The following is a 12,750-nucleotide window of genomic DNA, read 5'->3' as shown; positions in this document are numbered from 1 at the left end:
AGAGGATACCTGGTTGTTCTTTAAAAGTGCTTTCCTCACCATCTTAAATAAGCATGCCTCTTTCAAAAAATATTGAACTAAGAACAGATATAGCCCTTGGTTCACTCCAGACTTGACTGCCCTTGACCAGCACAAAAACATCCTGTGGCGTACTGCACTAGCATCGGATAGTCCCCGCAATATGCAACTTTTCAGGGAAGTCAGGAACCGTCAGGAACCAATATACACAGTCAGTTAGGAAAGCAAATGCTAGCTTTTTCAAACAGACATTTGCATCCTGCAGCACTAATTCCAAAAAGTTTTGGGACACTGTAAAGCCCAGCTGCCCACTTCCCACTGCACTGAGGATAGGAAACACTGTCACCACCGATAAATCCACGATAATCGAGAATTTCAATAAGCAATTCTCTACGGCTGGCCATGCTTTCCACCTGGCAACCCCAACCCCGGCCAACAGCTCTGCACCACCCGCAGCAACTGGCCCAACTGACTGCCTCGCCTGGTTCACTAGCTACTTCTCAGATAGAGTTCATGGTGTCAAATCGGAGGGCCTGTTGTCCGGACCTCTGGCAGTCTCTATGGGTGTGCCACAGGGTTCAATTCTCGGGCCGACTATTTTCTCTGTATATATCAATGATGTCGCTCTTGCTGTGGGTGATTCTTTGATCCACTTCTATGCAGATGAGCCCATTCTGTATACTTCTGGCCCTTCTTTGGACACTGTGCTAACTAACCTCCAGACTCCAGACCTCCAAAAGGGCTTCAATGCCATACAACACTCCTTCTGTGGCCTCCAACTGCTCTTAAATGCTAGTAAAACAAAATGCATGCTCTTCAACTGATCGCTGTCCGCACCCGCCCGCCCGACTAGCATCACTACTCTGGACAGTTCTGACTTAGAATATGTGGACAATTATAAATACCTAGGTCTCTGGCTAGACTGTAAACTTTTGTTCCAGACTCATATTAAACATCTCCAATCCAAATTAAATCTAGAATCGGCTTCCTATTTCGCAACAAAGTTTCCTTCACTCATGCTGCCAAAGAACACAAAGGCGACCTGCCCAAACGAATACAGACCCGTAGCACTCACGTCCGTAGCCATGAAGTGCTTTGAAAGGTTGGTAATGTCCCAGCTATACACAGCCCATCTGTAAATAGCCCTACCATCTACCTTCCTCATCCCCATATTTGTTTTTGTTTTTCTGCTCTTTTGCATACCAGTATTTCTACTTGCACATCCTCATCTGCACATCTATCACTCCAGTGTTCATTGCTAAATTGTAATTACTTAGCCACTATGGCCTATTTATTGACTTGCCTCCTTACTTCATTTGCACACACTGTATACAGTTTTTCTATTTTGTTATTGACTGTATGTTTGTTTATTCCATGTGTAACTCTGTGTTGTTGTTTTTGTCGCACTGCTTAGCTTTATCTTGGCCAGGTCGCAGTTGTAAATGAGAACTTGTTCTCAACTGGCCTACCTGGTTAAATAAAGGTGAAAAATAAAATACAATAAAAAATAAAGCATGTCTGCTGGGCGAAGAACATTCAGAAATCTCTTCCAATACATTGCCTGTGAGCATCAGGGGTGAACCAGTTGCATACACAGCTCAAGCAAGACATTCATCAGCATTTCTCTGACTACGTTCCTCCATTGAGTACAAAAAACACTTCTGATTCCAGGAAGACCATGAGCTGTTGCTATCGATACGGTGTCGGATTCATCATTTTCACCTCGAATAGAAGTAGAGGGACTTTTGTCAGAGGTTGCTTGTTGTGAGCGCTGCGGGAACTTTATGCACTTGGCCAGATGATTCTGCATCTTTGTTGCATTCTTCACATATGATTTGGTGCAGTATTTGCAAATGTACACAGCGTTTCCTTGTGCATTAGCTGTAGTGAATTGTCTCCACACATCAGGTAGTGCCCGTGTCATTTTCCTGTAATGATTAGAAAACAATTAGTAAAAAAAACAAATACAATTCCATGTACAGATAAATAGTTAAGCAGTTAGATCAAACAACTCCTTTGTAAGATACATGTTTTAGAATGAAACATGTATGGAAACAAATTAATTAATTAACACTCCTCAGTTAGCAGGCTCAAGCAAGCCAAAACCCACATAGTAGCAAAAACTAACTAGCAGAAATTGTTAACAAGTTAGAAATGATTTAAACACACTTTGCTGTAGGCTACAATTTACTAGTTAACAAAAAATCATGTATGTCATATAAAATATATTCACCCCACCCAGTATTGTAATCAAAACTTACCAGAAATTATGTAGTCCTTGGCTCAGACAGTGTAGTTGTGTGGGCTCAATGTCATTATTGTGCAAGATCTTGAGAATCAGCTGTACATGCGATGGAAGAATGCACTGTGCATGCAGAGGGTTGCAATTCCATTGAATTGGGGATAGTTTAACCAAAATATCCCATAAGACCTAGAAGTGCCTTATGTGTATCCCACAAAAAAGGTTCACTGTTATAAGCTAACTTTTTTGATGAATTTAAGCACAATTCCCCAAATTCCGGGGCTTAACTTCCCATGGAAAATTTCCAGTGAAAAAGTTTCCGACCCTTTGCAACCCTAGTTGTGCACCCCTGGTGGCACCTGAACTCCTCTGAATAGTTAATAATAGTGATCTGAAGGGGTTAGTGAACTGTCCTGCTGAGCATATTGACAATCCAATAGAGACCGTCTCCCACATGGCTCCTCCTAGACAGTACCCTTTGAATCAAGGGCTGTCTTCTGAATGGAATCAGACAAGGTGACCTTCCTAGAGTCCTGCTGTGGTCCAGATGGTAAATGTTCCAAATCCCAGCATTACAGCCCATTGTGGCTCAGACAATGAGGCCCTGTCATTGAATAGGACAAACGTTTATAAAAATAGAACAGGCATTGAATCCCAGTGAATACTTTCTATTAGCCGTACACCCATGTCATATTGATCTTCCTCTACTCTTGTTTCCTAGTACAGCTTGTGCTGATTGAAATACTGCATTATTGATATGAAAAGGAAGGCAATCACTTGCACTTGTTGTGGTCTGATTCCTGGGCAACTCTTCCGACGAGAGTTGTTCTGACTGTGTGTCCCTGCACTTTAAGAATACATCCCTAATATTCTGTTTGTCTCTCTGTCCCTGCAGACAACCTGCTGATTGACTATCAGTTCACCTTCAGCCTTCTCCAGGAGGATGACCACCACTACACCGCCATCAACTTCATGGCCACCCCTGAACAGGTCAGTAACCACACAGAGGCTTCCCTCAGTCATCCTGAGGGACGGTCTCATGTAGCCTTTCTGTTATGTATATCATGCATCAATTATGTAAAGAAGAGAAAACCCACATAAGTATTATTCCAAGTCATCATAATGTTGGTTTGGAATACATGTGTTCGACCTCGTTTTGTGGTCATATTTTACAGAGCAACAAGAACTTGGACATGTCGATCAATGCATCCAACAACTTCAACCTCAACATCACCTGGTCTATTGGATCAACAGGTAACTTGTCTTAGCTGATCATTTTGCCATAGTTTGGATCGGTATGTGCTGTAGTAAATGTCAATGTCAATGTTTATTTGACTGTTTGACAACATTGATTCTGACTGACCACCTAGCTATAGTCACTACGGCGGATATAACCCATTCAGCATCATACAGTGTACACCCCGTGCACTACATAATCCATTGTAGGACATTTTAATACTGTACTAGTCACCTGAGATGGTAAAAATAAAACGTACAAACTCTGATGTACAGAATCTCACTCAATTTGTCAACTTACCCAGAGGGAATGGTGCCTTTGTTGTTCTGCTCAGTGTCTCTCATTAGACAAGAATGTCTGTAGAGGAATGCCCCTCTTGAAAAATGCAGTGGAGATATTTTTAATTATGGCATTGGGGCATTGTTGAAGTGTTTTTGTGTGATTTCAATTAAGATAAAACCTTGCCCAGACTGTTCCCGTGTTAAGGGCCCAGAACTTTTTTTTTTTTACTTAATTTGAGAGGAAACTTCAGGGCTTCAGAATATATGTGCTGAACAATTACAGTGAGTCTGTGTTATGGCACTGATAAAGTAGTTGGGGTAATCTTTTATTAAAGCTGTCCTAAAGTCTGCCCTACTAATGCAGTATTCTTGATAACGTCTTCAATTATGACTACTTAAAATATACATGCATCTCTCTTTTTTGTAAAGGAAGTAGAATTACACTTTCCTTACATTTTTTTAAGCTTTATTTGAACAGAACAAGTCTCTGGCTGGGAGTTACATGTGTGTTGACAGGTTACACCCGCTATCACTGCTAGAATCTGTGCATCTGTCTTCTAAAACATCACTGTCAATAGCCTGGCTACCTATTTCTGTGTACTCTCTCGACTGTCATCACTAAACGTGGTTTGTTTGACTGGTGGAACTGTCACAGCAGTACCTATGCCCTCTGTACCTATACAGTTGAAATCGGAAGTTTACACTTAGGTTGGAGTCATTAAAACTTGTTTTTCAGCCACTCCACAAATGTCTTGTTAACAAACATAATTGTCTCGTGTGGCTCAGTTGGTAGAGCATGGTGTTTGCAATGCCAGGGTTGTGGGTTCAATTCCCACGGGGGACCAGTATGGAGAAAAAAAATGTATGCATTCACTACTGTAAGTCGCTCTGGATAAGAGCGTCTGCTAAATGACTAAAATGTAAACTATAGTTTTGGCAAGTCGGTTAGGACATCTACTTTGTGCATGACACAAGTAATTTTTGCAACAATTGTTTACAGACAGATTATTTCACTTATATGACCAACTGTATTATCCTCTCAGTGTCCTTCCCATGACGACTCACAATATGACCCGCTTCTCCCCCCTAGCTGGCACCATCTCTGGCGAAGAGGTGCCCATTGTGTCCAAGACCAATATCCAGGAACACAGAGACAGCTTCTCCTGTGAGAAGTTCAACTTCCGGGTCAACTCCAACATCACCTTCTATGTCTACGTCAGCAACTTCTCCTGGCCAATCAAGATCCAGGTGAGGTTCTGTCAGTAGTGATCTCACAATCCACAACTGCGTTACATCTCCACCAAGGGAGATACATTAAATTAGGTTTAAAAATATATACACTAACGTTCAAAAGTTTGGGGTCACTTAGAGATGGGGTCACAGAGTTTGGGGTCACTTAGAGATGTTGTAACTGACTATTGTAGCTGGAAACGGCAGATTGTTTTATGGAATATCTACATTGGTGTACAGAGGCCCATTATCAGCAACCATCACTCCTGTGTTCCAATGGCACGTTGTGTTAGCTAATCCAAGTTTATCTATTTAAAACGCTAATTGATCATTAGCAAACCCTTTTGCAATTATGTTAGCACAGCTGAAAACTGTTGTTCTGATTAAAGAAGCAATAAAACTGGTCTTCTTTAGACTAATTTAGTATCTGGAGCATCAGCATTTGTGGGTTCGATTACATGCTCAAAATAGCCAGAAACAAAGTACTTTCTTCTGAAACTCGTCAGTCTATTCTTGTTCTGAGAAATGAAGGCTATTCCATGTGAGAAATTGCCAAGAAACTGAAGATCTCATACAACGGTGTGTACTACTCCCTTCACAGAACAGCGCAAACTGGCTATAACCAGAATGGAAAGAGGAGTGGGAGGCCCCGGGGCACAACTGAGCAAGAGGACAAGTACATTAGAGTCTCTAGTTTGAGAAACAGACACCTCACAAGTCCTCAACTGCAGCTTCATTAAATAGTACTCGCAAAACACCAGTCTCAATGTCAACGGTGAAGAGGCTACTCCGGGATGCTGGCCTTCTAGGTAGAGTTCCTCTGTCCAGTGTTATTTTGCCCATCTTACTCTTTTCATTTTATTGGCCAGTCTGAGATATGGCTTTTTCTTTGCAACTCTGCCTAGAAGGCCAGCATCCTGGAGTCGCCTCTTCACTGTTGACAGCTCAAGATATTGGGGCTCAGGATATTGAACTACCTGGACGAATGACTGGTGGTAGCAGAGTTGAGGGTGTAGGTGGTGTTTCACACATTCATGCTGGTTTCCCATGTTCAGTCTCTGGGTTTCATAGTGAATCAAGAGAAGAGCTGTTTGACTACATCTCAACGCATTCTGTTTCTGGATCTTGAGTTGGACTCAGAGTGTAGAATTGTGCGTTCTTGTCCCTGCAGAGGGTGGCCGGTTTCCGGTTTGCTTCGCCCAATTTTTGCCTATTTGGGATGATGGTTTCTATGATCGCTGTGGTTCCCCTCGGGCTGTTGCGAACTTTCCAGCGGCGGGTGGTAGACACTCGCTTGGACGCATCATCGCACCACCTAAACCCCTAGTCACTGTGGGTGTCTCGTCATACCTATGGTATCTGGCTCGATAGAGGGATCCACGGCTGTTGTCTCTGGGGACCCCCATGGGTCGACCTATTTCCCGCAAGGTGATTATGACAGACCTATCCCCCTGAGGGTGGGGTGCACTGTGCATGGGCAGCTCAATTCGGGGGTTGTGGACTATGTCGCAGAGCATGCCACATATCAATTACGTGGAGATTTTGGGAAAGGAGATACAACACCTGTTCGGCCCCGCGCCTCCCCGTTCTGGGCTCGGTGAAGAGGGGTGAAAATGTATGGAATTAATCCGTGCCTCTGGTATATCACCTGTGGAAATCAGGGCTTCTGGTGAGGCATGGTGTTCATTGGCCTTGACAGGCCTGATTCTAATGTTCTTCAGTAAAGTAGCGCTCAAAATCACCATAGCTGTGCTGTACCTCATTTTCCTCCTTCAGGGAACAGTAGTTATAGTCATAACTGTACAATCTCAGAGAACAATAGCCCCCTACAAAAATATGTGGGTTTTATACTTCCTGCAATGGATTTGATCATTTGAGAGGACTGTTGGAAAACAATATCTGATTTAAACAATATCTGTCTCTACAGAACATATAAATATGTGAAATGTCTCTAAAACTCTCGGTCTGTCTCTTTAAGGCATAAAGCCATGATAGGACCTTGAGCATAAACTATAATAAAACGTGTTTGGCAAAAATATAATATTTAATGATCCATGAGTTTTGTAGTGTCGCCATCAATTATTTAGGATTGCCTTAATACTGAGACAGCCATACAAAATATTCATGGTTTAATCTTATGATGCATAAAATTGAAGTAGACTTTGGCGGTGATATTTTAAGATATCTGTCACACCCAATGTTGTGATAAAACGAGCTGAAATCTGATTGAATGGACTGACTGCAAGATGCATGCTTAGTTAATCAACACTGAGACACTCAAATAGTCCTGAGCTAAAAAAAGAAAGGAAATGGAGATATTGGATATGCTAGACCAGGCCTGGGTGATTATTTTCCATGGAGGGCCACATTAGAATACATTTTTGCCATCGCGGGCCAGAATCATATTACAGAATTATACATCATGTGTATGACTGTGTTGACAGCTGTATCTACTGTAAAATCACATCCGATATGCTACTTATTTTACTTTTTTAACATGCACAGAAATAAACCACATCCATGTTCTCCTTTTGGTAGGCATTTTCATTATTAAACATGCAATGAAGGTATAGGTTCTGACGTTGCTATGCGCAGGATTGCTGAGAGGTGAGAGTCAGTAAGAGATGATCTATGCCATGACTTGTTATATTTCATTACTGAAAATGTCTGTTCACATACATACCCAAACAGTACAAACATATTCTGAGCATGACTCCTAATCTTTGGAAAGTTTTGTTCATCGAGAGTTGCATAGAACCTCAACAGTGACATTGTTTTGAATAGTTCTCCAATCCCTGCATCAGACTGAAGATCGATAAACTCAAGTTGCAGGTCAGTGGGAGCGTTATCCACATCGAAGGTGAAAGGAGAAGAAACCAACAGCATGTCATTTTCTAACACTTTGAAATCCTCAAAACAACAAGAAAACTCACCGTTCAAAGTACGCAGCAGTGATGTTTACTTCTCCCGCTGGTCATCTGATAGGGAACAGACTAGTAGTGTCGGAAGGTGGGTGAGATTGTTGGCTTCTACTTGGCGGGTCAGGATTAGTCATTTTCCCTTGAAGGCTTTGACTAGGCTGTACATCTGAAGTGCAAAAAGGCCCTTCCCTTGTTTGGAATTCAGTTCATTCATGAGGGCCATGATGTTCACGGTGAAAGCAAAATCAGCCAACCATTCTTTATCTTGCAGTTGAGGGAAATCCACATATTTTCCTTTCATTTGCAATCTCCGACTTCAGGTCCCACACCCTTTTAAGCACCTTCCCCAAACTCAGCCATCTCACGTTTGTGTGGTAGGGGAGATCTGCATGCCCCGACTGTCTCTTCCAACAGTGAGACAATCTGCCTGTGGTTTAAAGATTTTGCTCTTATGAAGTTTACCACTTTAGTGACTGTATCCACAACATGGCTCATTTCCAGAACACATTTCCAGAGCACCTCCTGATGAATAATGCAATGCAGGAAAATCATTTTCTTATCTGGGTTCAGCTCAGCTACTTGATCTTGTATCCTTTTCAAAAGGCCAATGTTTTGGCCTTTTGTCAAGTTTGGGCACCCATCAGTGGTCACACTGGATAACTTTTCAAAACTCAGTCCCAGCTTTTCCACACACTTATTAACCTCCTCCAATAAATCTTTCCCTGTAGTTGTGCTCTTCATTGACTGCACTGAAGCTCCTCTGTAATTTCAAAGTCTGGGGTTATAACTCGTAAGAATATCAACAACTACGTCGTGTCACGTGCATCACTGCTCTCATCCAAGACCAAGGGGAAATAGGTGAAATCCTTTACCTTGTCTTTCAACTGTTGTTCCATATTCTCTGCGATGTCCTCAACACGCCGTGTCACTGTTCGTCTTGACAGGGAAACATTTTCAAACAGCTCTTTCTTGTCGGGGCAAAGTACTGCTGCAGAGTCAATTAAACATTCTTTTATGAATTCGCCCTCAGCGAATTTCTTGCTATGTTTAGCAATTTTGTGGGACGATACATTGCTAGCTCTCTCAATTCCATCGTTTGCTGAATGCAGTTTTGTGAAAAGTTCTTGCTGCTTTTGCAACTGAGAAAGAAACTCTTTCAGTGCACTTGCCCTCTGCTCAGAAGACATATTCCTATATTTCTCTGCATGCTTCATCTGGAAGTGTCGGGACAAGTGCTCTCTTTGCACACTAAGCACACACCTTTCCCTGATACCTCAATAAATACATATTTCAATGTCCACTCTTGCTGGAACACCCTACATTCATTGTCTACTTTCCTTTTCTTTGAACTCTTTGGAAAAACGAATTTTTGCACAATTTCTAGCTAGCTACTATTTGTAACTGTGACGTATGTGTCAGCCTGTCAGTCACTGTTTGTCCTCGTGCAGTTCTTATTTATACGTGCCTTCAAAATAAATGTCCCACAAGCGGTGGAAGTTAAATCATTACACAAAGGCGAGTATTCATTGGGCTTTTAATTTGAATAACAAATACGTTTTTCAAAACTTTGAGCATGAGCATGATTCTGCGGGCTGTATTGAATCAGGCGAGCCGGCCTTTGCCCAGGCCTGTGCTAGACATATGTTGCAATGCAATATCTGAAAGAGGAGCTGCACATCTTCTGGGACTGTCACACACTCTGTAGCTCATATTTGGGATTTCTCTCCCGGTCCCCACCGCTTTTCTGGGTAATTAAATGTTTTCTTATTTTAATGTCTTATCTTTCAGGGAGAGAACAACAGAGCAGCACCAGCTGGTTTTCGATGCAGCAACCAAACAGACAATCAAACAGATAAACATTCTTAGAGGGGAATTTCAAATACAGAATGTTGAAGGTGCTCTGGTAGTATTCCGATATGAATGTAGCAGTTGATTGCAGACTGTCCTGCAGCATGTGTTAAGGTAATCCGTCCATTGATCGGGGCTCATAAGTATTTCCCATAAATGCTGTTTTATCAGAGCTCTATACAGATGAGATGGTAACGTGAGAAGTTAATTATCATAATGAGCACTATCCCACAGCCGTATATAGAGCCATCTCATTCGGACGCATTTTCGTCAGTAACACGAGACCAGGCCCCGCCGCTCTCTTGACCTTGGTGGCTTCCGACACAGACGCGGTAATGATGAGGAATTGTCCAGAGGATTTCCAATGGCCAGTCTCAATTATTAATTATATATTGTTTTGCTCTGAAGTTTGCTTTAGTATGTAATGCAAAAATGAAATATAGTGATGTCTCACCCTCACTGAAGGGCACCACCAACATCTGTCATTTTATCTGACTGAGTGACTCATCCTTTGAGAAGAAACTCTTTGGATTTTGATTCCAAAATGAGATACAGAATGCCAAGTTTTCTGTAGCTATCATCATATAAAGACTTCCAGACCAGTCATATATTTTCATTCTGGGATGTGTAGCCCAGGTCAGACTAGCTGTGTCCGCTTCAAAGTGTGTCAGATGGAAGCAGAGTTAGGCTGGTGAGATGTGTTGCCTCGGGTTTCTCCTGCTGGACTGATCTAATGACAAGAGAGAGATTACTTTCGCCACCAGGGCTATGATCCCTGTCCTCTCCTCCTCTTTCTCTATTTCTCTTTCACATCCACTGTGGAAGGATTTTACTTGCTCTCTCTATCTTTTTTTCTTTCTTGGACTCTCTCCTCCACGGATACATACAGAATAATACACACTCTGAATTGAACTGAGACTCTCTTTGTTTCCTGCAGATATGGGGGTACATCAGTTGATTGAAGGGGTGGCTCAATTTCTGCTCTGTGAGGCGCTCTATCTAAGAACTTCGGTCAAAGTTTTCTAACAGTGTTTTATATGAACAATTCTAAACCTTCCCCCAGATATAGTGTGTCTTAGACATGCATATGTCTCTAAAATACATTAGACATGTGTTCGCTTATCTATTCTCCAAAGATTTCTACATGTATTGTTATTGCTAGTCTGCATGTAAACAAGCCCACTGGACTCCTCCTCTTATTGGAGGAACTAGGTTGACCGTGACCATTTCAGTCCTCATTAACATTGCGAGTGTAGCCGTGTGCTCTGGTCTCTGACGTGATGTTATTCACTGTGGCAGTGAGACTGGGTGTAAAGATGGGTCCTCCTCCACTCTCCGGTCATTGTCTGCTTTTTGGGCCATCACCATCCCAGAGGACCCCCTGAGCTATCCAACACACTGCCTGACTGAGCACTGTCCAACACACTGCCTGACTGAGCACTGTCCAACACACTGCCTGACTGAGCACTGTCCAACACACTGCCTGACTGAGCACTGTCCAACACACTGCCTGACTGAGCACTGTCCAACACACTGCCTGACTGAGCACTGTCCAACACACTGCCTGACTGACGGTGCGATGTACACCACACTGCCTGACTGACTGAGCGCTGTACAACACACTGCCTGACTGACTGAGCGCTGTCCAACACACTGCCTGACTGACTGAGCACTGTACAACACACTGCCTGACTGACTGAGTGCTGTACAACACACTGCCTGACTGACTGAGCGCTGTCCAACACACTGCCTGACTGACGGTGCGATGTACAACACACTGCCTGACTGACTGAGCGCTGTACAACACACTGCCTGACTGACTGAGCGCTGTACAACACACTGCCTGACTGACTGAGCGCTGTACAACACACTGCCTGACTGACTGAGTGCTGTACAACACACTGCCTGACTGACTGAGCGCTGTACAACACACTGCCTGACTGACGGTGCGATGTACAACACACTGTTTGATTGCCTGAGCACTGGACAACACAGCCTGACTGCCTGAGTGCTGTACAACATACTGCCTGATTGCTTGAGCGCTGTACAACACACTGCCTGACTGACGGTGCGATGTACAACACACTGCCTGTCTGACTGAGCGCTGTACAACACACTGCCTGACTGACTGAGCGCTGTACAACACACTGCCTGACTGACGGTGCGATGTACAACACACTGCCTGACTGACTGAGCGCTGTACAACACACTGCCTGACTGACTGAGCGCTGTACAACACACTGCCTGACTGACTGAGCGCTGTACAACACACTGCCTGACTGACTGAGCGCTGTACAACACACTGCCTGACTGACTGAGCGCTGTACAACACACTGCCTGACTGACTGAGCGCTGTACAACACACTGCCTGACTGACTGAGCGCTGTACAAACACACTGCCTGACTGACTAAGAGCTGTCACTCACACTCTGTCTGACTCTGAGGGACGGTCTCAGTAGTTACATTGACCGAAGGCTTGTTACACACTCCCCAACTAAGCGATCGCTCTCCCTCCCTCTCTCACACACGCACATACTTACAGACAGAGTAATACATACCTTTCACATCCACTTCACAGAGCGTAATCAGATCTGAAAGGAAACAACCTCCTAATTAAACACTCCTGAACACAGGGAATATGAAGTCGCTTAGTGTGACAGATGTCTGTGTAGCAATGTCACTTTCTCTTCACTAACATCTGGAGGAAGATGTGTAGAATATATGTGGGTGTATACTATACTTGTTATTGTCTTTATACTACGTACTGTATATTGACATGTTTATATGTTTTTCACTACATATTTGTTTTTCAAAAAAATCCTGTTTGCATGCTGTGCTCTAGTCCTCCTCCACCTTCTCTCACATGAAACATTTTATTATTCATATTCCAATTAGTCACGAGGACAAATTACAGGGGTGACGACGGGATACATTAGAACACTATTTCTGTGATGTATCGCTGAGCTGTAGCAG

The 12,750-nt window shown here is 43.1% G+C and overlaps 1 protein-coding gene across 2 annotated transcripts in view; it reads left to right on the top strand.

Annotated features, from left to right (window-relative positions):
* LOC115153302 (attractin-like protein 1) overlaps nt 1-12,750 on the top strand; it is a 332,646-nt gene that overhangs the window by 152,588 nt on the left and 167,308 nt on the right. For both annotated transcript variants that reach the window (XR_003867679.1, XM_029698596.1), the window contains exons 23-25: nt 3,156-3,250; nt 3,436-3,514; nt 4,869-5,026. Coding sequence is in view for 1 of the 2 variants with exons in the window: in XM_029698596.1 (XP_029554456.1) it covers nt 3,156-3,250; nt 3,436-3,514; nt 4,869-5,026 (332 nt within the window). In the remaining variant the exon portion in view is untranslated. The remainder of the gene's footprint in view (nt 1-3,155; nt 3,251-3,435; nt 3,515-4,868; nt 5,027-12,750) is intronic.

The sequence above is a fragment of the Salmo trutta genome, chromosome 18 (genome assembly GCF_901001165.1).
Source record: "Salmo trutta chromosome 18, fSalTru1.1, whole genome shotgun sequence".
NCBI classification, from domain to species: domain Eukaryota; kingdom Metazoa; phylum Chordata; class Actinopteri; order Salmoniformes; family Salmonidae; genus Salmo; species Salmo trutta.
Note: the sequence above shows the minus strand (reverse complement) of the source record. Positions and strands in the feature narration are given on the sequence as shown.